Source organism: Podarcis gaigeae, assembly GCF_964106915.1.
Source record: "Podarcis gaigeae genome assembly, chromosome: 8".
NCBI lineage: Eukaryota > Metazoa > Chordata > Lepidosauria > Squamata > Lacertidae > Podarcis > Podarcis gaigeae.
This window is the reverse complement of record NC_139684.1, coordinates 23,389,437-23,415,071: the sequence shown is the minus strand read 5'-3', so window position 1 is coordinate 23,415,071 and position 25,635 is coordinate 23,389,437. Positions and strand designations below refer to the sequence as shown.

The 25,635-nt window shown below is 46.5% G+C and overlaps 2 protein-coding genes across 5 annotated transcripts; one reads left to right on the top strand and one right to left on the bottom strand.

Annotated features, from left to right (window-relative positions):
- Positions 1-364: 364 nt before the first annotated feature.
- Positions 365-22,995, bottom strand: LOC310850857 (claudin-16-like). 3 transcript variants are annotated; one of them, XM_083752870.1, is made up of 5 exons: positions 8,038-8,212; positions 6,798-6,933; positions 5,967-6,131; positions 2,112-2,176; positions 365-920 (listed from the first exon to the last, which is right to left on the bottom strand). In XM_083752870.1, the coding sequence occupies exons 1-5, from the start codon at positions 8,083-8,085 to the stop codon at positions 726-728; spliced, it is 609 nt and encodes a 202-aa protein (XP_083608996.1). In that variant the 5' UTR covers positions 8,086-8,212; the 3' UTR covers positions 365-725. The 3 variants fall into 3 exon arrangements, with proteins under 3 accessions (XP_083608996.1, XP_083608997.1, XP_083608995.1); XM_083752871.1 differs by lacking the exon at positions 8,038-8,212 and adding an exon at positions 22,906-22,995 and having other exon boundaries at positions 366-920; XM_083752869.1 differs by lacking the exon at positions 8,038-8,212 and adding an exon at positions 9,492-9,925 and having other exon boundaries at positions 369-920.
- Positions 12,432-24,523, top strand: SLC45A1 (solute carrier family 45 member 1). Of its 2 annotated transcripts, none has more exons than XM_083752584.1 (9): positions 12,432-12,504; positions 15,494-15,902; positions 17,034-17,126; positions 17,578-17,802; positions 19,207-19,946; positions 20,539-20,692; positions 21,832-22,008; positions 23,682-23,887; positions 24,111-24,523. In XM_083752584.1, the coding sequence occupies exons 2-9, from the start codon at positions 15,506-15,508 to the stop codon at positions 24,375-24,377; spliced, it is 2,259 nt and encodes a 752-aa protein (XP_083608710.1). In that variant the 5' UTR covers positions 12,432-12,504; positions 15,494-15,505; the 3' UTR covers positions 24,378-24,523. The 2 variants fall into 2 exon arrangements, with proteins under 2 accessions (XP_083608710.1, XP_083608709.1); XM_083752583.1 differs by having other exon boundaries at positions 12,466-12,567.
- Positions 24,524-25,635: the final 1,112 nt, after the last annotated feature.

Below are 25,635 nucleotides of genomic sequence, written 5' to 3'. Positions count from 1 at the left end.
TATAGGGGGAGATTGCTTTGCCAAAGTGTGTTTCTTAGGGGAAATTCAATAGGAACCTGTGCATATTAGGAGAAATTGCACCACAACACTGACAATTTTTCACGAGGACTTTCAAAAAGCATTGGAAACTGATGTGGGAACAAAGAGGACTGAACTTAAGGTTGGAAATATGAGAAACGGAGAGAACCAAAATGGACAGCTTCACCCATCATTAAATACTGGATGTCTTTTGCCAAATCACAACTCCCTTTTTTATATATTTGCAGCTCCATGGGAGGATAATGTGTCACCTTTCAGCACCTAAAAACAAATTTGCAAAACTTCTCAAATGCGACAGAAATGGAACGAATGCATGGCTAAATCTGAGCCCCCTTTTGAGCTTGAGACCAAGGCCATGTGGTCCTTCTGGCTGCTCCCCGGTTGGCCCTGCTACCAATCGGCAAGCAAGTGCGAGGACCAGTTTGATGATGCAGAAAAGACACAATGCAATCCAACCAGCCAGCTGCTTCTGGTTTAATTGGAATCTTGCTTTATGGTCGCACCCGCTTCATAAACCATATAGCTTTTAAAGCACGTGGCATTTAAAGCATATGGCTTCCACCAGAGAAGCCCAGGAACCGTAGTTCCCCCCTCGCAGAGCTATAATCCCCAGCAGCCTTTACAATCAACATTTGCTAGAAAGCCAATGGTTGTTTTGTCAGTGGAGAGAGGGCTGGACTCCTTCTTCATAGATAGGTTTGTGGCCCTTTGGAGGTCAGTGGGCTGCAGAGAAGGTTCTGCTTTCTCTTCGGCGCCTGGGCATCGAGGCAGTCGGCAGCGATCAGTAAGGCACCGCCGGAAGTGGCACAAGCGGCACCCGCGGCAGCCATCCAATAGGAGTAGCCAAGCTCGTAAGTCACGCCAGGGATGCCCAAGCTGACCTGAAAGAGAACTGAGATGGTGAGCGATCCCTTTTCTTAAAAACAACAACCAGGAAGCATTTTTATTAGGTATAGTAGGTGAAGAAATACCAAAGGGTGATCATAAATTGTTCATGTATGCTACTACTGCAGCAAGGACTCCTTTAGCCCCAAAATGGAAGCAACAAGAAGTACCAACGATTGAAGAGTGGCAGATGAAAATGGTGGACTATGTGGAATTGGCAAAGCTGACCGGGAAAATCCGAAAGCAGCGTGATCAAGCTTTCCTAAAAGGATGGAGTAAATTTGCACAACATTTGAAGGATCGTTGTAAACATTTACCAACACTAGTAGGGTTGTAAGAAATCTTGTAATGATAATGGTTATTACCTTTTTTATTTACTTGAACATGGAGATAAGCTGAATGAGAAATATGTAAAATGGAAGATGTATGAATGATAAGATATAAGGGTGAACTTTGAAAGCCATGAGACGGGAGGGAGGGAAGTTGATTCGGCTCAGAAGAGCAAAAACCAATGTGGATAATAAGATTATGTTTCAATTTTGAAAATGGAAAAGCAATAAAAATATTACAAAAAAAGAGATGGTGAGCGATCCTGGACACTCTGCGGGCATTGAACCGGGTGGGAGCAGCACATTTTAAAAGCATGTGTTGATTACCATAAAAAAATTCTCACTTGTAGGGCTTTGCGGGTAGAAAGTCCCAGGTTCAAATCCTGACATCTCAGGTACTTCTGGGAAAGGCCTGAGAGCCCAGGGAACTGCAGCCAGTCAAGGCACGAGGTGGATGGGGAATGCCCTAAAGAATCCATGTAGCTTCCAAGACGTTCTATACTAAACTCCATTCCCATTGGGGAATGGCCACAACTGTGTGGGTAGAGCACCTACTTTGCATGCAGGAAGGTCCCAGGTTCAAATCTAGCCATCGCCAAGCTGGGCAGGGAAAGACTCCCTTCATTGAGAGCTGGTGTCAGTCAGCTAGCAGACTCTGGCATAAGGCAGCTTCTGCCATATAGCTCAGTCGGTAGAGCTCAAGACTCTTAATCTCAGGGTGGTGGGTTTGAGCCCCATGTAGGGCAGAAGATTACCACAAGGCAGAGGGTTGGACTAGACGACCCTCATGTGGTCCCTTGCAACTCTACAGTTCTATGATTCTTCTGTTCATATGTTCTTTTAGGCTACCTTACTTACCTCAAGCTTATACTTTTGAATGGTGTCGATGCCATACCACAGTGAAGCAACCACTCCAGAGAGCCCTGTGAAAGGGAGACCATTCCACATTAGAGTTTCCAGCTGCCGTGGCTTCCTTAATAATAATAATAATAATAATACAGTGGTACTTTGGGTTAAGTACTTAATTCTTTCCAGAGGTCCGTTCTTAACCTGAAACTGTTCTTAACCTGAAGCACCACTTTAGCTAATGGGGTCTCCCGCTGCCGCCCTGCCGCCGGAGCACAATTTCTGTTCTCATCCTGAAGCAAAGTTCTTTTTTTTATAAAGAATATTTATTGAAGTTTTCAAAAAAAAAAAAATATATAACATAAAAACAACCAAAAAAGAAAAAAACAGAAAACAGAAATAACCGCGCCGCCGGAGCACAATTTCTGTTCTCATCCTGAAGCAAAGTTCTTAACGCAAGGTAATATTTCTGGGTTAGCGGAGTCTGTAACCAGAAGCCTCTGTAACCTGAAGCGTCTGTAACCCGAGGTACCACTGTAATAATAATAATAATTTACTTATACCCCGCCCATCTGGCTGGGTTTCCCCAGCCACTGTGAGCGGCTTCTAACAGAATATTAAAATACTATAGTCTATTAAACATTAAAAGCTTCCCTAAACAGGGCTGCCTTCAGATGTCCTCTAAGATCTCCTCTAAGGATAAATAGAATTTTAAGCTTTCTCTTTTTTTGAAAAATAGCTGTGCACACCTCCGGCTGATGTGTATCCACCTAGCTAACTTTTATTACCACTGCAATAAATGGACAACGCCAACTTGGGCCCATGATTTTCAATGGGTCTATTCTGAGTAGGATCAACACTAGATTGACCTCCACTTCCTACAGGGATCAGGGTGGGTTTTTATTTCATCTGCATTGAAAGGTGAACCTACCCACTTTTATTTTTAAATTTCTATCCCACCTTTCCTCAATGGAGCTTAAGGTGGCATTCATTGTTCTCCAGCTGCCAATTATATCCTCAGAACAACCCTGTGAGGTAGTTTAGGCTAAAGGACAGTGGATGGCCCAAGGTTATGCAGTGAGCTGAGGGATTCAAACCCAGGTCTCCCAGGTCTTAGTCCAACATTTCTAACCATTACGCTCTTAACCACATTGGCTTTCTAAAACAATTCAAGAATACAGCCATCCTTAAAAATTCGTGTTTCACTGGGACTTCCGGGTCGGCGCCATCGCCGAATGGCGGGCTCCCTCCGAGCTCCGGAGGGAGCCGGCTTGGCAGGGGCTGGGTCCTACCGCACCGGCGATGCGGAGACCCTTAAAAACCACGGCCAGATTGAGGCCGTGGACATGGAGACTCGGCTGGCACCGTTAGCGCTCTCCCGACTCGTGAAGGAGCCTTTTTAAAGGCTACGGATCGGGTGCCGGGGAGAAGCGTGGTGCTTTGAGTTCTCTGCTATCCCTGCCGAGCGCAGCCGCATGCTATCCGGCGGAGAGCGCTGACTTCTTCTATTGAAAATTCGGCTCTAAAGAAGAACCTGTGAGTAATTGGAATATGGACTAAAAAAAAAGGGGATAAATTTTTAAAATTTGGAGCGAACGGGGGAGGTGGAAAAAAGGAAGTCAGCCCACCCCTAAATTGTAGAAGAGCCAAAACAAAGGACTGGACAACTAAGATCGAGTGTAACCTTATCTTGCCGAATCAGCAACTTCGCGAGGGAAAATTATAAGATTGAGCTGGAGGAGAAAAGTGGAATTGTTTTTAAAAAAGCAACCCCCCCGGAATCCCTGGAGCGATTCGTGAAACTGCCTGGAGAAAAGTGATGGAGGTTTTGACAGCTGTCAAAGAGCTGTCAAAAAGGAAGATTAAAATAGAGACTTTGTTATGAGGACTTTGCCGGTTATATTTGTTACAAATTGAATACAAACTGTTTTAAATATCGGTCAACAAGCTACTTGGTCTGGTGGATGTGATTCTGGAAGGGAACTTTGTTACTGCAATCCACCTAGAGGAGCCGAGGGATATTGCATGTGTTTTTCACAGGAAATCTGAACAGTTGAATGGAACTTTTAATCTCCTGGGAAACTGCAGGAATGGAACATTATTTTGTCTACAGAGGTCTACACACTACAGGAAACAATGGAACTATTTGTTGGAAAATGAAAGGAACATGATGCAATGCTTTGCTCCATGAATAACAAACCTCTGCAGAGACACTAGAAACTTTTGGAAAAAGAACATTTCTGTGGGAGAACAGAGAAATAAAAAGGAGGAGAATGATTGATAAGAACAAGGAAATAACAAGAACTGGACAGAACTGGGGGAACATTTGGGATATTCAGGTTTGACAAGCTTATGGATACAAAATTGGAGTTTTTACTCCTGGATATAAAAACCTGGATAGAAGAAATGGGCCCTTGTTTGATAGACTCCTTCTACGATTGGACATCCGTAATTAAAGACTGGCAAAGAACCGGAGGGACATAGTGTAATGTGGGAACTCCAGGAAGATATTAGAAGTGGAGGGATAGGTGAAACGCAAAGGGGAAAGAGGGGAGGGAAAATTGGAATCCAAAGGCTGTAAAATTATTATTCATATTTATCTTATTTCCATCTGTACTATGTTTGAAAGGGGGAAACTTGTGGAAGGGTATAGACCGATCTTAGGGGATGAGAATTTGGATAAATTGGGTTATTGATGAAGAGTGTAACTTGGGGATAAGAACTTGTTGAATTTAATTGCTTATTTGGAAGATTTGGAACACAAGAGGGGGTAGGGAGGGGAAGTCCTAGTTATTGGCAAAAAGTTTATAGATTGGATTTAATTTGTTTTGATTTGTTTTAATTTGGAAAACCTTAATAAAAATTATTATAAAAAAAAAAAATTCGTGTTTCACTGGATCTTGCAATGTATTTCTTGAGGCAAGTAATGTTTACAAAAGTGTATTTGATATTGGGAAGGAGGAGAAACCTACAAATGCATTATATTGGGGGGAAATTGCTCTGCAAAAAAAAGGTGCGGATTAGGCAAAATTGGAAATGGTAAAAAAAAAATGTGAATAGTAGGAGAAATGTGCACTACAATTGGGGGAAGGGCGAATGAGAGCCTGTGAAAAACCGAAATTGGCAGATGTGCCCATCCTTGGTGTCACACTGAATTCTGGAAGGGCGAGATCTCTTCGTCATATTCTAGAACATCATCCTATGAATCAGGGTCATATTCAGTGCTAGTCCTACTCTGAATAACAGCATGACCAACTTAGTTCAATGGGTCTGCTCAGTGCCAGATTTACGTATAAGCTAACCAAGCTATAGCTTAGGGCCCCACTCTCTTGCCCCCCCCCCAAATTTAAAGGTCCATGAACTACCATATAGAATATATTCAACACAAAAAACAGTGACAATTTGTTGTTGACAAAGGACAGCTGGACATATAAAGGGCCCCATTACCTTCAGTAGCTTAGGGCCTCATCAAACCTAAATCCGGCCCTGGGTCTGCTCTGAGTAGGACTTAGTTGGAGATAACCCTATACTTCCACATATTACTCTCTTTCAACTTACATTTACTTATTTTGAGCAATCTGCACTGCTTCTGCACCTGCACTGTAAGAAGTTGCAGGTGCAGAGAGCCATAAATGCGGGATCGGGTTTAACCACCCCAATACCATTGTGAGCACAAATCATCATGAATGTGGAATAAAAGGGCATCTGGAGGGTTCCTCTGTTTTTTGGTTGCTGTTAAAGGCTTTAATGCGGGACTAATGTAAAAAGGAAGAGGAAGGAGGCAACCTACAAACAAGATTGTGGAAGGCAAGGTCTAGATCGAGTACTATTCTGCCCCAACCTGAAAGAAGGCAAGGCTGTGCTTACCTCCTAAGAGAAACAGGATCCCAGCAGCCAGGGAGAACTTCTGTTTCTGAAGGACTCTGCTGTGCATTAGCTTGGTACATTTCATGCCAGCAATGAAGGGAGGTATGGCAGAAAGAGTCAGAAAGGCAGAGAGGATCACCAAGACCCGAGTGACCACGAGAACAGCTGGTGGGATAGGGTGAAGAATTGAGAGGGAACAAAACTTTAGAACATGGAAGGCACCTTGAAAGGAGATCAGAGTTTAATGGTAGACTGCAGGCAAATTTTGCTGTGGGGTTTCTGATGCTCACTTATTTAATAATGACAGCAACAACAACAAAATCTCTCCCCCTTCTCTCAAAAACCTCCTCTAGGTTAGAATAATAGAACTGCTGAGTTGGAAGGGACCACTAGGACCATCTAGTCCAACCCCCTGCAATGTAGGAATCTTTTGCCCAACATGGGAAACTTCACTCCCAACATGGGTTGCCATATGGCTGGATTTTCCAGGACATTTAGCAATTTCCGCCTGGAGACTGGTGACCTGCACACCTTGTAACCTGACCACTGTTTGGCCATTGTTGTGACTTATGGAATAAACCCACTGGCAATAACTGAGCTGAGAGTCTTAGAACTGCATCTTTGACTGGGAGCCTCCGATCCCAGGTTCAATTCCCGAAAAACTCCAGGTGAGGCTGGGGGGAAACTGCTGTCTGAAACTTTGGAGAACCAGTGCCAGCCAGTGCTGGTATTACTGAGCTAGATGGACTAATGGTACAGGGCAGCTTCCGGTGTGTCCTGTCCACCTTTGCAACCTGCTCCAACTAGGTGGACCTGATTTATTTTCCTCACCTGGATGCTCGCTGAGATAGGAGATCGGGATGTCACAGGTCCAGAGGTCGGCGACGTTATCAAACACACACTCACTCCACAACCCCCGGCACCGGGCACTCAGCCCCACTGAAGACAGGGGGTCCTTGGCATCTTGCTAGAGAAGGGAAGAGAGAAGAAATGTTCTGTGCAGGAATGAGGCACCGCCAGGGTTTTTGTACAGACAGGTGAGGTGAAGTGAGATGGAGTTGAGTAGAAAGGTGTTGGTGGACTAACTCAGTTGTACCCAGTCTGCCCACCCCTCCAATTGGTTGGAGCCTCAGGATTGTGGCAGGAGGGAATCTGTCCCCTATTTGAGGATGGAAAGAACCTGAGGCTCTCCAGATGTGGTTGGACTCCCTGAAGCACCCTTCAGCCCCAAGCATGGCTAATGAACTGGGGTGGTGGGAATTGTAGTCATTGGAGGCTGGTGCCTATGAGGTCTGGTAGGACAGAAGGCAGGGAGGCCAACAGTAGGTGGCGCCAGAGGACATGGCAGGCAGAGCCAACTCATTCTAGTTTTGTCCCCATTCCCCCCCTTGAGTTCAACGCTGAGACCAAGGAGGAAGATGAATACACCCAGGACTACACTCTGGACTCGTTGTAAGAAAGAAGGAAGGTGAGCAGGGTGGAATCATCAGAAGTTGGGTGGAGAGAGACTTTGAGAACTAATTTTTTAATTAGAGGTTCTTAAGCAGTGGCCTGCAGACCACGGACTGTTCATGAACCGCATTCAGCTGGTCCACAGACCAGGACAGTTAAGAATAACTTCTTCACACAGTGCGTAATCTGTGGAACTTGCTCCTGCAGGAGGCAGTGGTGGCCACCATACTTGGATAGCTTTCAACGAGGATTGGAGAACCTCCTGGAGGAGAAGACGATCAATGGCTGCTATCCATGGTGGCTGCGTTCTGCTACCATGGTCAGAGGAATCAATGCTTCTGAATACCAGTGGCTGGAAACCACAGGAAGGGGGAGAGGGTTCTTGTGCGCAGGTCCTGCAGGGCAGGTTTCCCATTTGAGGAATCTGGCTGACCACTGTGAGAACAGGAGGCTGGGCCAGATGGGCTATTTGTCAGATCCAGTAGGCTCTTATGTTATCATGTTCTGACTGTCCTGTGTCTCAGGCACTCTCATCCTCACAGCCCACTCTCTCTCTTTTGTCTGTCTGTCTGTCTGTCTGTCTGTCTGTCTGTATCTTTCTCACACACAGGCAGCTCACTTTTATAAATATTAGTAAATACGTTTGACAGAGTAGGCTCCTGTGCATCCAACATCCAGAGAGGGTTCAGCAACGAAGAAAGGAAGAAGCGGCGACGGCTCCCGTGGCCAGTGTTTACCCAGCAAGGGCAAAGCTGGGGGCACTGGCCCCTCTTTATCAAAGTCACCAGAAGCAGGTTTGACCTTTCCAGGAGTACACCGGCCCTCGCCGCTGCGGTATATTTTCCCCAGAGCTTAACGTTCCTATGGCAACCAGGCCTTGGGTTTGACAACAGCACAAGCCAAGCACCCCTCCAGTTCTTCTATCAAGCAAGTTTTCAATTTCTTCAGAGAGGGAAAGGGGGACCAAGAAAATTTTGTATGCTGGGATGAGGGAATGGCTCTGAAGCTGATCCAAGGTGAAGAATTTCCCAGAAGGACTTTGTGTCTTCGTCTTGTAGAACACAGTGCTAGATTGCCCAATGGACTGATTAAGCACATGTTTCAGGTACCAGCAAAGCAGGGGTGCACACACACACACACACACACACACACATACACACACACACACACAAATGTATTTCTTTTGGGAAGTAATTTAACATTTGAGATTTCCAAAAATTAAAAAGCTTCTAAGTAATCATCATGGGGAAAATCAGACCTTTGTTGGGCTTCCTTATTCTCCACTACAAATACTTCCCTCATTATTCCTCTTCTCTTTTTATTACTTATCTCCTCCTAAGCCAGGGAGTGTTCCTCCTAACACAGATCAAACTAATGCGAGGAAATCAGATCCTGTTGCGTGTCACAAATGACATACATGCATGTGCATTTCGGCATACATACGAGTTCTGTGACATTACAAATACAGTGGTACCTCGGGTTACATATGCTTCAGGTTACAGACTCCGCTAACCCAGAAATAGTACCTCGGGTTAAGAACTTTGCTTCAGGATGAGAACAGAAATCATGCTCTGGCGGTGCAGCAGCAGCGGGAGGCCCCATTAGCTAAAGTGATGCTTCAGGTTAAAAACAGTTTCAGGTTAAGAATGGACCTCCAGAATGAATTAAGTACTTAATCCGAGGTACCACTGTAGTACAATTTTATTCTATGTTTCAGTATCGTTTTTATTTTTCATTGCACATGGCGGGGGGAGGCACCATAATCTTGTCAGTGCTTGGGACTTCTGCGATCTAGTGTACGCTATCTACACCTTGCGTGGAGGAGAATAGCCCTGCAAAATCCGAAGAAGCGCAAAGGTTGGCTACATTGCACTTAACATCTCGTTTTGGAACTTAAAGTTTGCCTTTGGAAATTGAAATCAGACAGGTTTGTGCATCCCTACCCACAGATGAAGCAGGAAAAAATGAAAAGAACCAAGGAAACCAAAGGGCAGGTATTTGGCACAACACAGATTTTGATTCCCCACCCCCACCCCCTTCCCAGCTTTAAAGTCCTCTTAATTTGTTTCTTACCCTCCAGCAATCTGCTCCGGCGCCCAGAACGAGAAGCAAAAAGCCCAGCCCTCCCAGTCCCATCGCCAGGATGTCTGTTGCCACTGCCATGCCCGGGATCTCCATTCCAGGCTCAACTGGGAATTTTCCTTCGCAACATCACACACACGCACATACCACACTTTTCTTCTTGGAACCGGTAGACCAGAAGGTGACCAGCAGATCTAAGTGGAAAGGACTTTGAGAGGGAAGCTGGTAAAAGCCAGCATGTTCCCCCTTGTGGAAATGGAAAGAACATGCATTTTGGTTGGCGAAGTCAAACTGCTGTGTTAGCTGCACGATCAGACTGTCTCCAGGTACTTTGAGATCATCTGCAAGTGGTTACACCGGGGTTCAGGTTGCCAGGCTCCATGTCACATTCGCCACCTACGTGCTTAATCTGGATTACTTCACTATCCTACTGAATTTGTTTTGTTGTTGTTGTTGTTCTTTAGTCGTTTTGTCGTGTCCAACTCTTTGTGACCCCATGGACCAGAGCACACCAGGCACTCCTGTCTTTCACTGCCTCCCGCAGTTTGGTCAAACTCATGCCGGTAGCTTCGAGAACACTGTCCAACCATCTTGTCCTCTGTTGTCCTCTTCTTGTGCCCTCAATTCTTTCCCAGCATCAGGGTCTTTTCCAGGGAGTCTTCTCTTCTCATGAGGTGGCCAAAGTATTGGAGCCTCAGCTTCAGGATCTGTCCTTCCAGCGAGCACTCAGGGCTGATTTCCTTCAGACTGGATAGGTTTGATCTTCTTGCAGTCCATGGGACTCTCAAGAGTCTCCTCCAGCACCATAATTCAAAAGCACCAATTCTTCGGCGATCAGCCTTCTTAATGGTCCAGCTCTCACTTCCATACATCACTACAGTACTGGGGAAACCATAGCTTCAACTACTCGGACCTTTGTCGGCAAGGTGATGTTTCTGCTTTTTAAGATGCTGTCTAGGTTTGTCATTGCTTTTTCCCCAGGAAGCAGTTCCTCCTAATGCAATGTATTTCTGTATGCTCACTAATACAGGCATGGGAAAGCTATGGGAAAACCATAGCTTTAACTATACGGACCTTTGTTGGCAAGGTGATGTAGAATTTGTTCTAGAGTTATTCAATTGTTGATTTTGTCTTATGGGCATGCAGCTTCCCTCCCCAGCTATGCTATGCATTTTGATAGGAAAGGGTTTTAAAAATTTATTTGTGAGACTCTTTTTTGGCACAGTTTGTTATGGAAAAGGAGCATACATTCCGAATCACCTGGTAAAACCTCCATATGGATGGGGGGCTGTATAATAGGAACACATGAAGCTGCATCACACTGAGTCAGATCATTGATTCATCTAGCTCAGTATTGCCAACACGGACTTGGCAGCAATTGCCCAGGATTTCAGGCAGGGGCCTCTCCTGGGCTTACCTGGAGAAGCCAGAAGGGAATTGAACCTGGGACCTTTGGATGATGCTCTGCCACTGGGCTACAGCTCTTCCTCATCATCATTCTGGACAGGCCTGGATTTAGGTTTGATGAGGCCCTGAGCTACTGAAGGTAATGGGGCCCTTTATATGTCCAGCTGTCCTTTGTCAACAACAAATTGTCACTGTTTTTTATGTTGAATATATGCTATATGGTAATTTATGGACCTAATAGGTATCTAAAGCCATTTGCACGTAACAAAATGTGTATTTTATCAAAGTAATTGTTGAACTGAAATACAATTAAGAAGTATATTAATAGCGATATTTTAGGGAGCAGGCTAGCAGGCAGGGCCTATTACTTACATCATAGGAGCCTTGTTGTTGTATAATTATAATTATAATTATCATCATATATACTCCTGGTATTGAAAACAATTATAAAATTTATAGAGAAGAAATTTAAAACTGACTTCCAATTAATCTCACTGTATTATATTAATCTTCTTATATCTTATAGTGTGATGGTTTGTTTGATTTTTCTGTTATTTGTTTGTTTGTTTGATTGATTGTATGTTTGTTTACTTGTATGTACGTCTGTTTTTCATAAATGTATTTATTTTAAATTAATAAAGTTATATTAAAAACAAAGGAGGCCTGTTGTTTAGTCATGTCCGACTCTTCGTAGCTTCGAGAACACTGTCTAAACATCTCGTTTTCTGTCGTCCCCTTTTCCTTGTACCCTCCATCTTTCCCAACATCAGGGTCTTTTCCAGGGAGTCTTCTCTTCTCATGAGCTGGCCAAAGTACTGGAGCCTTCAGCTTCACGGTTTGTCCTTCCAGTGAGCACTCAGGGCTGATTTCCCTAAGAATGGTTAAGTTTGATCTTCTTGCAGTCCATGGGACTCTCAAGAGTCTACACAAAACAAAACACTGTTGCTGTATGTAGGTTTTATTTTATTTCTTTTTTTAATCTTATATTTTGAAAATGTACCTCTAGGGGTTTTTTCCCTTTAATTTTTTTTGGGGGCCCCCAAGAGAATGGGGCCCTAAGCTATAGCTTGTTTAGCTTATGCGTAAATCCGGCACTGATTCTGGAGTCAACAGAATCCAAACTTTCCTTTTCTTTTTTTTAGAAAAAGGGTTTTGTAGGGATACAATCCAGCGATTGCCTCGGTACCCAGTTCTCAGCAAACACCTCCCGTGCTGTCCAAAGCATACCTGAATCTGGATCCTCCCTCAGCAGAGACTTTTCCGTGTGTGTGTGCGCGCGCGCCTCCCCTCCCGTCTTTCAACCAATCCATTTCCTGCCCTCCGCCGTTGGGTACCCGTGCAGCAGGATGCTGAATCGCATCCCTGGCTCCTGCCTCTTTAAGGCACGGGGTGGACGAGGTGGAGAGAAGGCGGATGCGTTTCTGCAGGGCTGGGGGAAAGGCAGGGCAGGAGACACAGTGACATCACCCAGCCTCCTCCCCAGCCAGAAACGCAGGATCCTAGTGCAGCGGGGCGGGAAGAGAGGGAGAGAGAGAGGACGGAGAGCGAGCCTGCCGCCGCCAATCCAAGGATCCCGGGGAAAATTGCAGGCATTATTGTAAATATTATTTTTAATTCTTATTATTATTGGAAGGATGCTCCACCATCTATCCTAATACAGGTAAATCCATTTCCTACTGAATCATTGCCAGCCTGCTTCCTAAGATCTTTGAGACCAGGCCCTCCTTGCTAAAAGAGATGGGGTGGGCGCCGCCTTACCTGCCTGTTTTAGCTCCAAGAGGGATGGAGGGAGGGGGGGTGTTTGAATGATGGTGGTTAAGAGAGGGAAATGTGGTGGAATTTTAAGGTGTGCTGTGGACTTTTGCCTTCACAGAGAGTGAACGGCAGTGACTGAGGGTTTTATCCCACAGATTAGAATAATCCACTAGACGTAGCCTTAGCCTATGAGGGTGTCTAGACTACATATTTATACTCAGGGCTCTTTTCGTGAATCTTAAGCTTTTTTCTTTTCTTAAGTTTCTACTCTTTTGGATCCGGAGATAGAAGGACAAATGGATTTTCAGGTTTATTTCCCCACCCCCTGTTAAGTTTCTAGTCCTTTTGGTCCCAGATATATCAGTGAAGATGAATTTTCAGTTTTATTTTTGTTAAGCTTCTGGTCCCTTTGGTTGCAGAGGTATAAGGCAAAAAAAATTTAAAAAGAAATATATGGGCTGTATTCTAGCTTGTTGCCCAGCAAATCTGCCCATTTTCCAGTCTTCTAATCAATGAGTGAAAAGGTGTTGGGATAACAAATTGATGAATGTAAGAGTGCAATTATTATTATTATTATTATTATTATTATTATTATTATTATTATAATATATGTTACCGTTAAGAATTTATTCCAGGTAATGTTTTGTAAAGAGGAGAGACTGAGCATAAGTGGAGTACAATGATGAGTTTATGAGACTAGGACTGGGAAGACCCAGGGTCAAATTCGCACTCAGCCACTGGGTGACTTGGGGCCAGGAACTTATCTCTCAGACTGGCCTACCTCACAGGGCTGTTGTGGGCATAAAACGGAAGCTGCCTTGAGGTATTTGGGGGAAGGGCTTGATAAAAAGGTGTTGTGTATTTTTATCATGCTTACCTGACAACATGCGGTTGTATCTCTGTGAATTAACTCCATTCACACTTTTTGCACACAGCCCCGGAATCATTTGATGAAGTTATGTCATAAAACTATGGGGGAAGCACTGCAGAACGATGAACAAAGTTTAATGATGTGTGGGCGAACTGGTAAAAAAGCCACCATGATCCGTTGCTTCGTAGGTCACATCTGCACCATAAAGTTGAGTGCTTGGCTTCCCCCAAAGGATCCTGGGGTTTGCAGTTTACCGCTCCCGACAGTTCCCAGAATTCCTTGGCAGAAGCGATGGGCAGAATTCAACAGCACTCTGTCAGTGCAAGCATTTCCCTCTCTACTCCCCCTGAGTTCAGAACTGAATTAGGGCAGGGATGTGGGGGGATATACAGGCAAAGGAGAGCAGGAGAAAGCTCCATTTCAGTGGAGCAGGGTTTCCCCAAGTTGTGTCTCCAGCTCTTTTTGGACTACAACTCCCATCATCCCTAGCTAGCAGCACCTGTGGTCAGGGATGCGTGGGATGTAAGATCACAAAAGCAGCCAAATACAACATTTCCTGTTGTCCCAGAGTGGACACACAGGGGAATGTTGCTCCAGCCAGGAGGACTTCCTGTCACATCTGGTCTGGAGCATCCTCTCCCCCTGCGTGTGTGACCAGGTAGATGGGCATGACCCTGGCGGACCTCATAAAAGGGCTGGTCACGTAGCCATCTTCCCCTTTTCACCCTTCTCTCTTGATATGCTCTTTTGCTGTGTGCTGGCTCTCAGTCAGCAGCAAACGGGCTCATCCCTCACAAGAGGATGAACCCACACCTTTCTCTGTTACCTGTAACTAAAAGCTAAAGCCTCCCTTCAGTATCATACTGTGAACTGAATGTAAGTAAACCTTATCATTACAGTGGTACCTCGGGTTAAGAACTTAATTCTTTCTAGAGGTCTGTTCTTAACCTGAAAATGTTCTTAGCCTGAGGTACCACTTTAGTTAATGGGGCCTCCCGCTGTTGCCGTGCCGCTACCACGTGATTTCTGTTCTCATCCTGAAGCAAAGTTCTTAACCTGAGGTACTATTTCTGGGTTAGCGCAGTCTGTAACCTGAAGCGCCTGTAACCCGAGGTACCACTGTACTTTAGAAAAGAGTTGTGCCACTGTTGTGCCATTACAGTGGTACCTCGGGTTAAGAACTTAATTCGTTCCAGAGGTCCATTCTTAACCTGAAACTGTTCTTAACCTGAAGCACCACTTTAGCTAATGGGGCCTCTCGCTGCCGCTGTGTGATTTCTGTTCTCATCCTGAAGCAAAGTTCTTAACCCGAGGTAATATTTCTGGGTTAGCGGAGTCTGTAACCTGAACCTGTAACCAGAGGTACAATTGTATTGTTTTTACGAGGGAACAGAGGGAATTTACCAGGAACATTCCAATCTGGACAAGCCAGACTGGATTGCTTAACTCAAAAGGTTCTAACGGATCTATCAATTAGCTTCCTGCTATTTACAAGGGAATGTGCCCTGCTACTAGCTCACTAGTGAGAGTGAGGAAGGTTGATACTAATCAATATATCCTCTCCTACTATCCTCAACATTCCCACAGGAATGATGGGAACTGTAGTCCAAAACGAGCTGGAGACCCAAGTTTGGGTAACTTTGCACTAGAGGAACTCATTGTGCTGGCTCAAAGCTAGCACAGCTGTTTTGTTGACTGTGACCCAACGTGCTTTAAAAGTATGGTTTGGATGCGAACGATGCCACGTTGCAGAATACCCCTGCCCAAAACAAAACCCCAAACCCCACCTGTAGACTTGGGATGGATGTCCACTTGTCATCTAGTCCAACCCCTTGCTCTGTAGGAAGGCAGATCTGTGCAGCTGAAACTTCCACTCCGTATTGCAAGCCTGTCTGATTTAGGGCAGCTGGAAAATGTTGCCAATAATAAGTAAAGATAAAGCGCCAGCTTTTCTTCGTAGGCAAAATCCACGATGATTCCTCCCACCACGGCGAGCCCTTCCAGCGACGCCCTCTTCCCCACGTTGTCATCTCAGGAACTGTGGAGGTCCCAGGTGGCAGGGTATGCCGGATCCATCACCCGCCACATCAGCCACCGGGCCAACAACTTCAAGCGGCACCCAAAGAGGAGGAAACACATCCGGCCTTCCCCTCCCCCGCCGCCCAACACCCCTTGCCCCATCGACCAGGTCCACTTTAGCGAGATCCACCCAGAGAGGTCCTTCTGGGAACTGTTGTTCAATGGGTGCATTCTCTTCGGGATCGAGTTCAGCTACGCCATGGAGACCGCCTACGTGACACCTGTCTTGCTCCAGATGGGCTTGCCGGATCAGCTGTATGGAATGGTCTGGTTCATCAGCCCAATATTGGGTGAGTGCTGTGGCCCCGATCCTCAGGAAGAGAGGTTAACTGCTCTGGGAACTGGTGGGACTTGGCAAAGCGAACCGTGGCTGGGTTGTGTCCAATGCTAGTTCTACTTAGTCAACAGTCCATTGAGGTCAATGGGGGCAGCCAGCTCAGTGTCATTCATTCTGATGGGTCTGCTCTGAGAAGGGCTTGGTTGCATGGACTTGCGATGTTCCTAAGGGCAATCCCCTCCTGCTGGTCCCCAGTCACAGGCTGAACTGGTGCCGCCCAACACAGATTGGCGTTTAGCTGAGACCTCTGTCTTGCTCTCCCTGGTCAGAAAGTGCTGAATGACCCTCTTCTTTCCAACTCTCCCTCCCTCCCTCTCTCTCTTTTTGGCAATAAAATTTTTTATTGAAATTTTCAAACATTTTCACAGTAAATTCCATATCCAATGATTACCGGTAAATTGTTTCATAAATCCCCCCCCCCCAGTGTTTCCACTGAAACATTTTCTACTGTATTATATCTTTATCTATTACTAAAAGTTTCACCACTTACTGTTATCTTGGCGTTTTCCTTCTGTTGCTTTTATCTCGAATCCTGCTGATGATTTCATTTGACTATGGTGGTTTATTTTTAAAAAAATTGTTCCCAAAAGGCCTCCATTCTTTTGTGAAAAGTTTGTCATTTTTATCTTTAAATTTTGCTGTCATATTTGCCATTTCTGCATCTGAAGGCAGCCCTGCTTAGGGAAGTTTTTAATATTTGATGAATTATTGTATTTTAATCTTTTGTTGGAAGCCACCCGGAGTGACTGGGGAAACCCAGCCAGATGGGTGGGGTATAAATAATATTAAATAAATAAGTAAATGAAATTATTTTAGAAGCCATTCCTTTTTTGTTGGAACCTTCTCTTCTTTTCATCTCTGTGATTATAATATTCTAGCTGCTGTTTTCACATACATAAATAGTTTAGTCATCTTCTTTGGAACTTCTGTCCCTATTATACCTGCAAGGAAAGCTTCCGGTCTTTTGGGAATAACCCATTTAAACATTTTCTTCATTTCATTATATATCATTTCCCAAAAGCCTTTAGCTTTTTTTTGCCCCACATTTGGGGAAATGACCCATCTCCCTTCTTCTCTCTTCCAGGTTTCCTGCTGCAGCCCCTGCTGGGAGCCTGGAGCGACAGGTGCACTTCACCTTTTGGACGGAGGAGACCCTTCATCCTGGTCCTCGCAATTGGTAAATACAGTCATACCTTGGGTTTCAGCCGCCAAAACCCGGAAGTAACCTGTTCTGGGTTTTGGCGGTCGTGCATGAGCAGAAGAGCTAAATTGTGCTTTGCACATGCACATAAGCGCCGAATCGTAAACTGCGCGTGCACAGATGTGGGTTGCGAATACTGTGGGTTGTGAATGTGCATCCCGCACGGATCACGTTCGCAACCCGAGCATCCACTGTAGATGCTTTGTTTGACCCAACTCCCCCGACCGTTCTTCATAAGGCTTGGTTTCCAGATCCAAGGAAACATTTACAACTGTTGTTCCATCTGCCACTGGCCATGTGACCCCTGGAAAGTTGCCCAGAAGGGAATGCAACCAATCTGTGGCTCATGAAAAAGTACCAACTTGAACACGAGCCTTCTTTGCTGTTTTCTGACTGCCTTGATTTGGTTCCTCCTCCTCCTCCGCAGGGGCATTGTTGGGCCTTTCGCTGATGCTGAACGGCAGGGATATGGGCACGGCCTTGACCGACACTGTGAGTGACCACAAGTGGGGAATTGCGTTCACCATCTGCGGAGTCATTCTGATGGACTTCTGTGCTGACTCTGCGGACAACCCCAGCCACGCCTACATGATGGACGTGTGCAGCCCGTCGGATCAGGACCGAGGACTCAACATGCACGCACTGCTAGCTGGTGAGGTTTTCGGCATATCGGCAGTGGCAGTGCTGGGCATTTGCTTATTTTCAGCATTTAGACATGGCCCTCTAGCTGAAAAGACGCCCAGAGCGGCTGCTGAGACAGTTCTGCCCCTCACAAACTGAAATGTCACGACAAGCAAGGAAAAAGGGAACGGGAGGGAGGAGGAAAAAGCAAACTGGAGGATAAGATCTTAAATGTACAGTGGTACCTCTGGTTACATACTTAATTCGTTCCAGAGGTCCGTTCTTAACCTGAAACTGTTTTTAACCTGAGATACCACTTTAGCTAATGGGGCCTCCTGCTGCAGCCGTGCCGCTGCTGCCCAATTTCTGTTCTTATCCTGAAGCAAAGTTCTTAACCCGAGGTACTATTTCTGGGTTAGCGGAGTCTGTAACCTGAAGTGTATGTAACCTGAAGTGTATGTAACCCGAGGTACCACTGTAGTTGGTGATTTTTTAGTGTTCTGATGACATAACACATATTATTTTGCTGTAAAGTGTGAGCCAGTATAGCGTATGGGAGATCTGGGTTCAAATCCACACTTCGCTTGGCACCCTTGGGTCTGCTGGTATCTCTGAGCTCAGCCTACTTCACAGGGTGGCTGGGTGTGTGCAGAACCATGTATGCTGCCTTGAGCTTAACTAAATTGAAGTCATTTAAATAATCCTTATAGCCAGTGCTTTTTTTCCTAAACAAATGTTTAGGGGTACTCTCATTTTCCTACTCATATTGAAATACTGCCCCACAATGAGGCCAGACTTAGATTCTCAAAATGTTTAGGGGTATGCGTACCCCCAGAAAAGGAAAAAAGCACTGCTTACAGCAACACTGAAAGATAGGTCTGCATTATTATGCATTATCAGATGGGCAGATAAAGCTGAGAGGAAGAAAATGTGGGTCTAAGGACATCTAGGCATATTCATGGCAGAGGTGAGACTTGAGCTGGGCAATTTTATGATTCATCGTAGCTCAGCCTCTTAAGTCTCTGGGCATTTATGTATTACATTTATACCGTACCTCTCCTCCAAGGATCTAAAGGTGGTGTCCGTGGTTCTCCCCCATCCATATTATCCTAACCCTGTGAAGGGGGTTAGGCTAAGAGACTGCATGGCCCAGTCTCCGGGTCCTAGTCCGACACACTAACCACTAAACCACACTGCCTCTCCGCGTGCATCTCCAGATAGGGCTGTGAGAGAACTCTACAATCATGGAATCGTAGCATTGGAAGTGACCCAACAGGTCATCCAGTCCACCCCCTGTTTGAAAGCCTGGAGAGCTGCTGCCTGACAGTGTAGGCAATACTGAGCTAAATGGACCAATGGCCTGAACTGTCATAAGGCAGCTTCGTAAGTGCCTGTGAGAGGCGATTTCAGCTTTGTTCTCTTCCCCCCTTGGCAGGTCTCGGAGGTGGCTTTGGCTACGTTGTGGGAGGAATCAACTGGGACCACACTGGCTTCGGCAGGGCGGTAGGGGGCCAGCTCCGGGTCATTTACATTTTTACCTCAATCACGTTGACGCTAGCGACTGCCTTGACTTTGGTCAGTATTCCCGAAAGGCCCTTGCAGTCTTTCAGCAAGCTGAAGAAGGTGATGAAGAGCCCCAACTTCCCTCTTCCTCCTTCGCCGCCCCTTCTCTTTGAGGACTGCGGGAACGAAAACCTTGCGGCCCAGAACCCCGTCCGTTTGTACGCCAGTTTCACGAGCCCCATTTCCCCACTCAGCCCCCTCACGCCCAAGTACGGCAGCCTCATCAGCCGGGACAACTCCTTGACAGGGCTGAGCGAGTTCGCCTCATCTTTCGGGACCTCAAATATCGACAGCGTGCTCATCGACTGCTTCACGGCAGGGCACGATGGCTACTTGAGCATCCCGGCTAGCTTGCCCCGGCAGGGCATAAGCGTCAGCCTCCCTAGGGCCCCCGAAGGATTCCACTGCCACGAAAGTGCCGCCTTGGAAGCAGGAGAGAATGTGGGGGTGCTTGGGCCAGAGGGAGACTGCCTGAGGGTGGGTTCCCTGGACGCAATAAAACCACGGTCGTCGGGAATCTTGAAAAGACCGCAGACTTTAGCCATCCCGGATATTATCACAGGGAATCTCCCCGAGAGCAGTAGGAGAAGGAACGTAACCTTCAGCCAACAGGTGAGTGGTGAAAATGGTTATTTAGTAAAGTTCAGCAAAAGGCCCCTGCAACTTGTTAGAAGCTTCCTTCTTGCTGATTCTGTCTATAATGGTTTCCAGATTGGTTCAGCTGTTTAATCAACCTCCTCTCTTATCCTTATTAGGTTAAATCCTGCTCCATAGGGTGGAGCTTTGGCCGCTGATTCTCTCCCATTATTCCTGTTCTCCTGCAATGAAATGTTTTGTCCTTGTGGGGAACAGGGACTTACTTAATTATGGGGTAATAAAGGGGCAATTCATCAGTTTACGCTGGGCTGAACTGCACAGAAAGCCATTGAAAGCCAAAGGCGGGTGGAGGAAGTTTCTAATTAAGGGTACAGTATCCCTGAAAAGCTCAACAGCACTTTCCACACAGACATGCTGGGGGCGCACAAGTGCATTTTACTGGGGAAACATCGCTGTAAATCAAGACTGGAAAAAAAGATGAGCAGAGGAGGAGGAATATCTTACTCCGGAGCTATGCCAGAGACGTTTTGCTCTTCCTGCTCAGCTCCCGTTCCATGTTCCTTGTACGTTTTTGTATGCCGACCAGGGCATCCTCTTTGCGGTGCAGGTAGCAAACATTTTGCTGAACGGGGTCAAGTACGAGAGCGAATTGAACGGATCGAGCGAACTGTCTGAGCAGCCACTTTCAATGAAGCTCCTTTGCTCGACCATCTGCCGAATGCCCAAACCCTTGAGGAACCTCTGCATCAATCACTTCCTAGGTAAACCTGTGAGTTGCTCCTGCTTTTGGCTATATTTGCACATTTGTGGTCCCAAGACTTCACAATGCCTCCAAAGCAGTGGTTATGTAGGACCACTTGCTGGTCTTCAACGTTTGCCCAAGATGAGGCCCCGATTTTGGCTGACTGCTGCCAAACAGAGCTACTGGATAAAATGTGTCTGTCTGACTGTGTTTTTAAACCTATTACCCGTAGTGGACAAAATACAGTTTCTGGGCACCTGAAACTGTCAGCACAGGGATGGGAGGCTCTGTCCATTTTGATTCTCTCAGTTCCTTATTTTTTTCCAATCTTAAATTCAGTTCTCCAATTTTTGCAGCTATTTGCATTCAAATAATGATTTTTAAAAATGGACACATCTTTAAATGCACACTTTCCCATAATACGTGCATGTCTGTATATATTGTTGTGAGAACTGCAATGCAGAATGTGGATAAGTATGAATTGTGAAGGATAGTTGTGTTTTGGCTCACATATTATTTAAGAAAGTGAAAATTTGGCAGATTCATCTTCAAATGTGTAGTGAGCTGAGTTTCTCCTTTATCCTTTTGTTGGTTTTTATTTGCATCCCATTCAAATTATTATTTGCCACTTTCACAGTTATTTGTTGGATGTGTGACACTGGCTGATTTAGTTTAAGCATGCTGTCTTGATTGTTCTGGAAAAGCCATTTCCCGGATAGCATGGAAGAGAGAGGAACACACGAAAGAGCTGAGGGTTAAAAGAATCTACAGCCTTTTTGGCCTTACAATTTCAAACTAGTGGGGAGAACCTTAGGGATGCAACCTGGTACCTAATTCATAGTAGAGTCTATATTATCAATTAGCAAATGTTAACAACAGTGCCAGCATTGTGGAATGGGTGAGACTGCAAGTTAAACGGTAGTGGTGCCATCAGAAAAACTTCAGGGCAGATGTCAAAGAGCCCCATGCAAGGAGGGACTGGATTTCTGCAAGGGTTAATCAATTTCCATTTTTTTTTTTAATACAAATCACTGCTTCTCTATATAGCCCCGGGGTTGCCAAGTCCTTGGAAGCAGGCTGCCTTGCATAACCGCTGCTTGATTTTCTCGCCTTCCAAACTGTGCCGCCTCCTTCACTGTCTTCCAATTCCTCCCCTAGGCTGGCTCTCCTTCGAAGGGATGCTCTTGTTCTATACTGACTTTATGGGGGAGGTGGTCTTCCAAGGGGACCCCAAAGCCCCTCACGATTCTGCAGAGTATCAGAAGTACAACGCCGGAGTCACCATGGGCTGCTGGGGCATGTGTATCTATGCGTTCAGCGCCGCCTTCTATTCAGGTATAAAACCTCTCCGGCCTTCGCCATGGAGACCTTTTTTTGCAAGGCACATGCTGTCTGGTTTTGGACATCGCTGTGGCTTTGTGTAACATCTGCGCACATTCATGTATGTGAATGCATAAACACACGGGGCTGATGCTCCTACTCAGTTTGCCCTTCCCACCTACCCCTGAACCCCACCTCCCCTTAAGGTAAAGGTAAAGGGACCCCTGACCATTAGGTCCAGTCATGACCGACTCTGGGGTTGCACCACTCATTTCGCTTTACTGGCCGAGGGAGCCGGCGTACAGCTTCCAGGTCATGTGGCCAGCATGACTAAGTCACTTCTGGAGAACCAGAGCAGCACACGAAACACTGGAGTGGTGCCTATTTATCTACTTGCACTTTGACGTGCTTTCGAACTGCTAAGTTGGCCGGAGCAGGGACTGAGCAACGGGAGCTCACCCCGTTGTGGGGATTCGAACTGCCAACCTTCTGATCGGCAAGCCCTAGGCTCAGTTGTTTAACCCACAGTGCCACCCGCGTCCCTCCCCCTCCCCTTACTCCTCGCCAGAGATACTCTGCTGAGCCTAGAATGAAAGATGGCCCCAGGCGTGCCTTCCTGGGGAGAGTATTCTGCAAGCATCCCCCTTTCTTCTTGACAAACCTTTGAAGCTTGCCCATGCCACCCCGACACCCTCTCTCTCTCTCTCCCCACCCTGCTGCTGCAAGCCCAGCTTCGCCACTCTCCACTTCTGTCAATAGGCAGGGAGTTCCAAAGGGTGGGTGCTGCCACAACAAAACAACAATTTCTTACACACGATGGCAGGGCTGGGGGAACTGTGGCCCCCCAGACATTGCTGGGCTCCAGCTCCCTTCACCCCACGTTTGAAAGCAACATCTGGATTCTCCACTCACTGTTATGGCAGGCTGCAGTCCAACACGCATGTAAATAGCAGCAGTTTTGAATCATAGGGTTGTAGAGTTGGAAGGGACCCAGAGGGTCACGTAGGCTAACCCCCTGCAGTGGAGGAATCTCAATCATATACGAGATGGCCATCCAACCTCTGTCTTAAGAGCACTGTAGAGAAAGTGCCAAAACAGATGATGATGATGAAGAAGAAGAGTTTGATTTGATATCCCGCTTTATCACTACCTGAAGGAGTCTCAAAGCGGCTAACATTCTCCTTTCCCTTCCTCCCCCACAACAAACACTCTGTGAGGTAAGTGGGGCTGAGAGACTTCAGAGAAGTGTGACTAGCCCAAGGTCAACCAGCAGCTGCATGTGGAGGAGCGGACTCGAACCCGGTTCACCAGATTACAAGTCTATCGCTCTTAACCACTACACCACACTGGCTCTCATGAATGTTTAAAGGAGAGGTGACGCCCATCATTACTGAACGTTGGTATTACTGGCTGAGGGTGAAGGAAGTTGGAGCCTCACAACTTCTAGAGGGTCTCCCATCTCCCCCTGCCCCCCCCCCCCGCATTGAAGTTATATAACAACAACAACAACAACAATAACAACAACTTATTATTTATACCCCACCCATCTGCCTGGGTTTCCCCAGCCACTCTGGGCGGCTTCCAACAGAACACTAAAATACAATCACCTGAGTTGCCCCTCAGGCCACAGCAAAACGTACCGGATCTGCTCGAGAGAATAGTCAGTGTCCTTCCTTTTCATTCCACAGCCTCCCTGGAAAAACTGGAGGAATATTTCAGCATCCGCACGCTGTATTTTATAGCCTACCTCACCTTCGGGCTTGGCACAGGACTGGCGACGCTGTCGCGGAACGTCTACGTCATTTTATCGCTGTGCGTCACTTACGGGATTTTGTTTTCGACACTCTGCACGCTTCCGTACTCGCTGCTGTGTGACTACTACCAGAGTAAAAAGGTGAGCTTTGGGTTTGGCGGCCCCCAATGTATCGCTTGGGGGGGGGGGTTTCCATCGGGTATAAAAAATATACTTGGCACTGTGGGTCGAGGGACGTAGAGGAAGGAAGGGGAACCTGCGGCCCTCCAAAATGGCTGTCCTCCCTGCCTTCCGTCCCACCACTCCCAAGGGGTGCCAGAAACCGTTTTCCAACCAGAGGCTTTTTCCCCTGTCCCCTGAACAGTTCGCGGGATCGAATGAAGACGGCACCAAAAGAGGCATGGGGGTGGACATTTCCCTCCTGAGCTGCCAGTATTTCCTGGCGCAGATCCTCGTCTCCATAGTGATGGGGCCTTTGACAGCTGCTGTGGGCAGCGCCAACGGGGTGATGTACTTTTCCAGCGTGGTCTCCTTTGTCGGCTGCCTGTATTCGTCCCTCTGCGTCGTCTACGAGATCTCGCCAGGCGAGGAAATGGCTGAGGAGCAACAGCCGCTGATTCTGAGCGCGTGAAGCTGGCGCAGGGAGGGGGATCACGCGTTGCGGTGCTGTGCGAGAGACAGTGGAAGGGGGGGACCACGGAGCTGTGCCCTTAATAAACAAAAACCACACACAAACCACACATGACTCCTTTTGATGTCTTTAAGTGAAGGAGAGGAGTGGCAACCTCAGAAATGCAATCCTGCTCATGTCTGCTTAGAAGCAAGTCCTGCTGAGTTCATTCCCAAGTAAATAGGTCTAGGGTTGAAGTCCAAGGATGCTCCTAGGTTGTCAATGCTCTGTGAGAGGGAATCAAGCATGTGAGAGGGTTCAAGTACTTGACAAATCCACTGAAGTTAAGGGAGCTTTTTTGTAGGTTGGAAAGTGTGGGGTGAAGAAATTATTAAGCAAAAGGGAGCAGCTCCCTCCAGGCATCTTTCTTATTCTGTATTCAATTGTAGAATTGGAATGGACTCCCAAGGGTCATCCAGTTCAACCCCCGGCAACGCACGAATCCTGCCCACAGCCATCCCTGAGTGGGCTTGAACCACCAGCCTTCTGCTTAACAGCTAGGCACACTGACCCATTGCGCTACCTGCGATTTGTGCTCATGATTATACCTGAGCAAACCTGCTTTCAATACCGTTTGCATGTGCAAACGTTTTAGGACGGGCATACAGCTTTGTTTCCAATCTGGGCATTTCCTTTCGCTTGCTGCTGAAATCCTGGGACTCTTCATATCACAAATGTCCCAGGTGGTGTGGCTGTCCTGATTTTGTTGCGCTACTGCTCCAGGCGGCAATAATGCGGCAACACCGGGCACATTCAGACATGGGCTGTGTTGTCCTGGTTTTCACAGTTGTAATGCTGGCGCCTCTGTCCTGTGTTCCAATGTTCCTTTCCCACTGCAGGGACCTGTTGTGTTATGGAAATGTGGCTTTGTGATCAACATACCAGCTTGTCACCAGCTAAATTTCATTCACAACAGTGGGTGCGGTCGGACACAACGACGAATGTCGTTGGACAAAGTTGCGCCTACTCCACCTTTTCCGCACATGCATGGTTCTGTTCTCACATGTGAATAGGGATAACTGAATGCAAGCAGGGCCAGATTTAGGTTTGATGATGCCCTAAGCTACTGAAGGTAATGGGGCCCTTTATATGTCCAGCTGTCCTTTGTCCACAACAAATTGTTACTGGTTTTTTGTGTTGCATATATGGTAATTTATGGACCTAATAGGTATCTAAAGCCATTTGCACATGTTGCCGTGAACCAGTCCATGCAGAATGT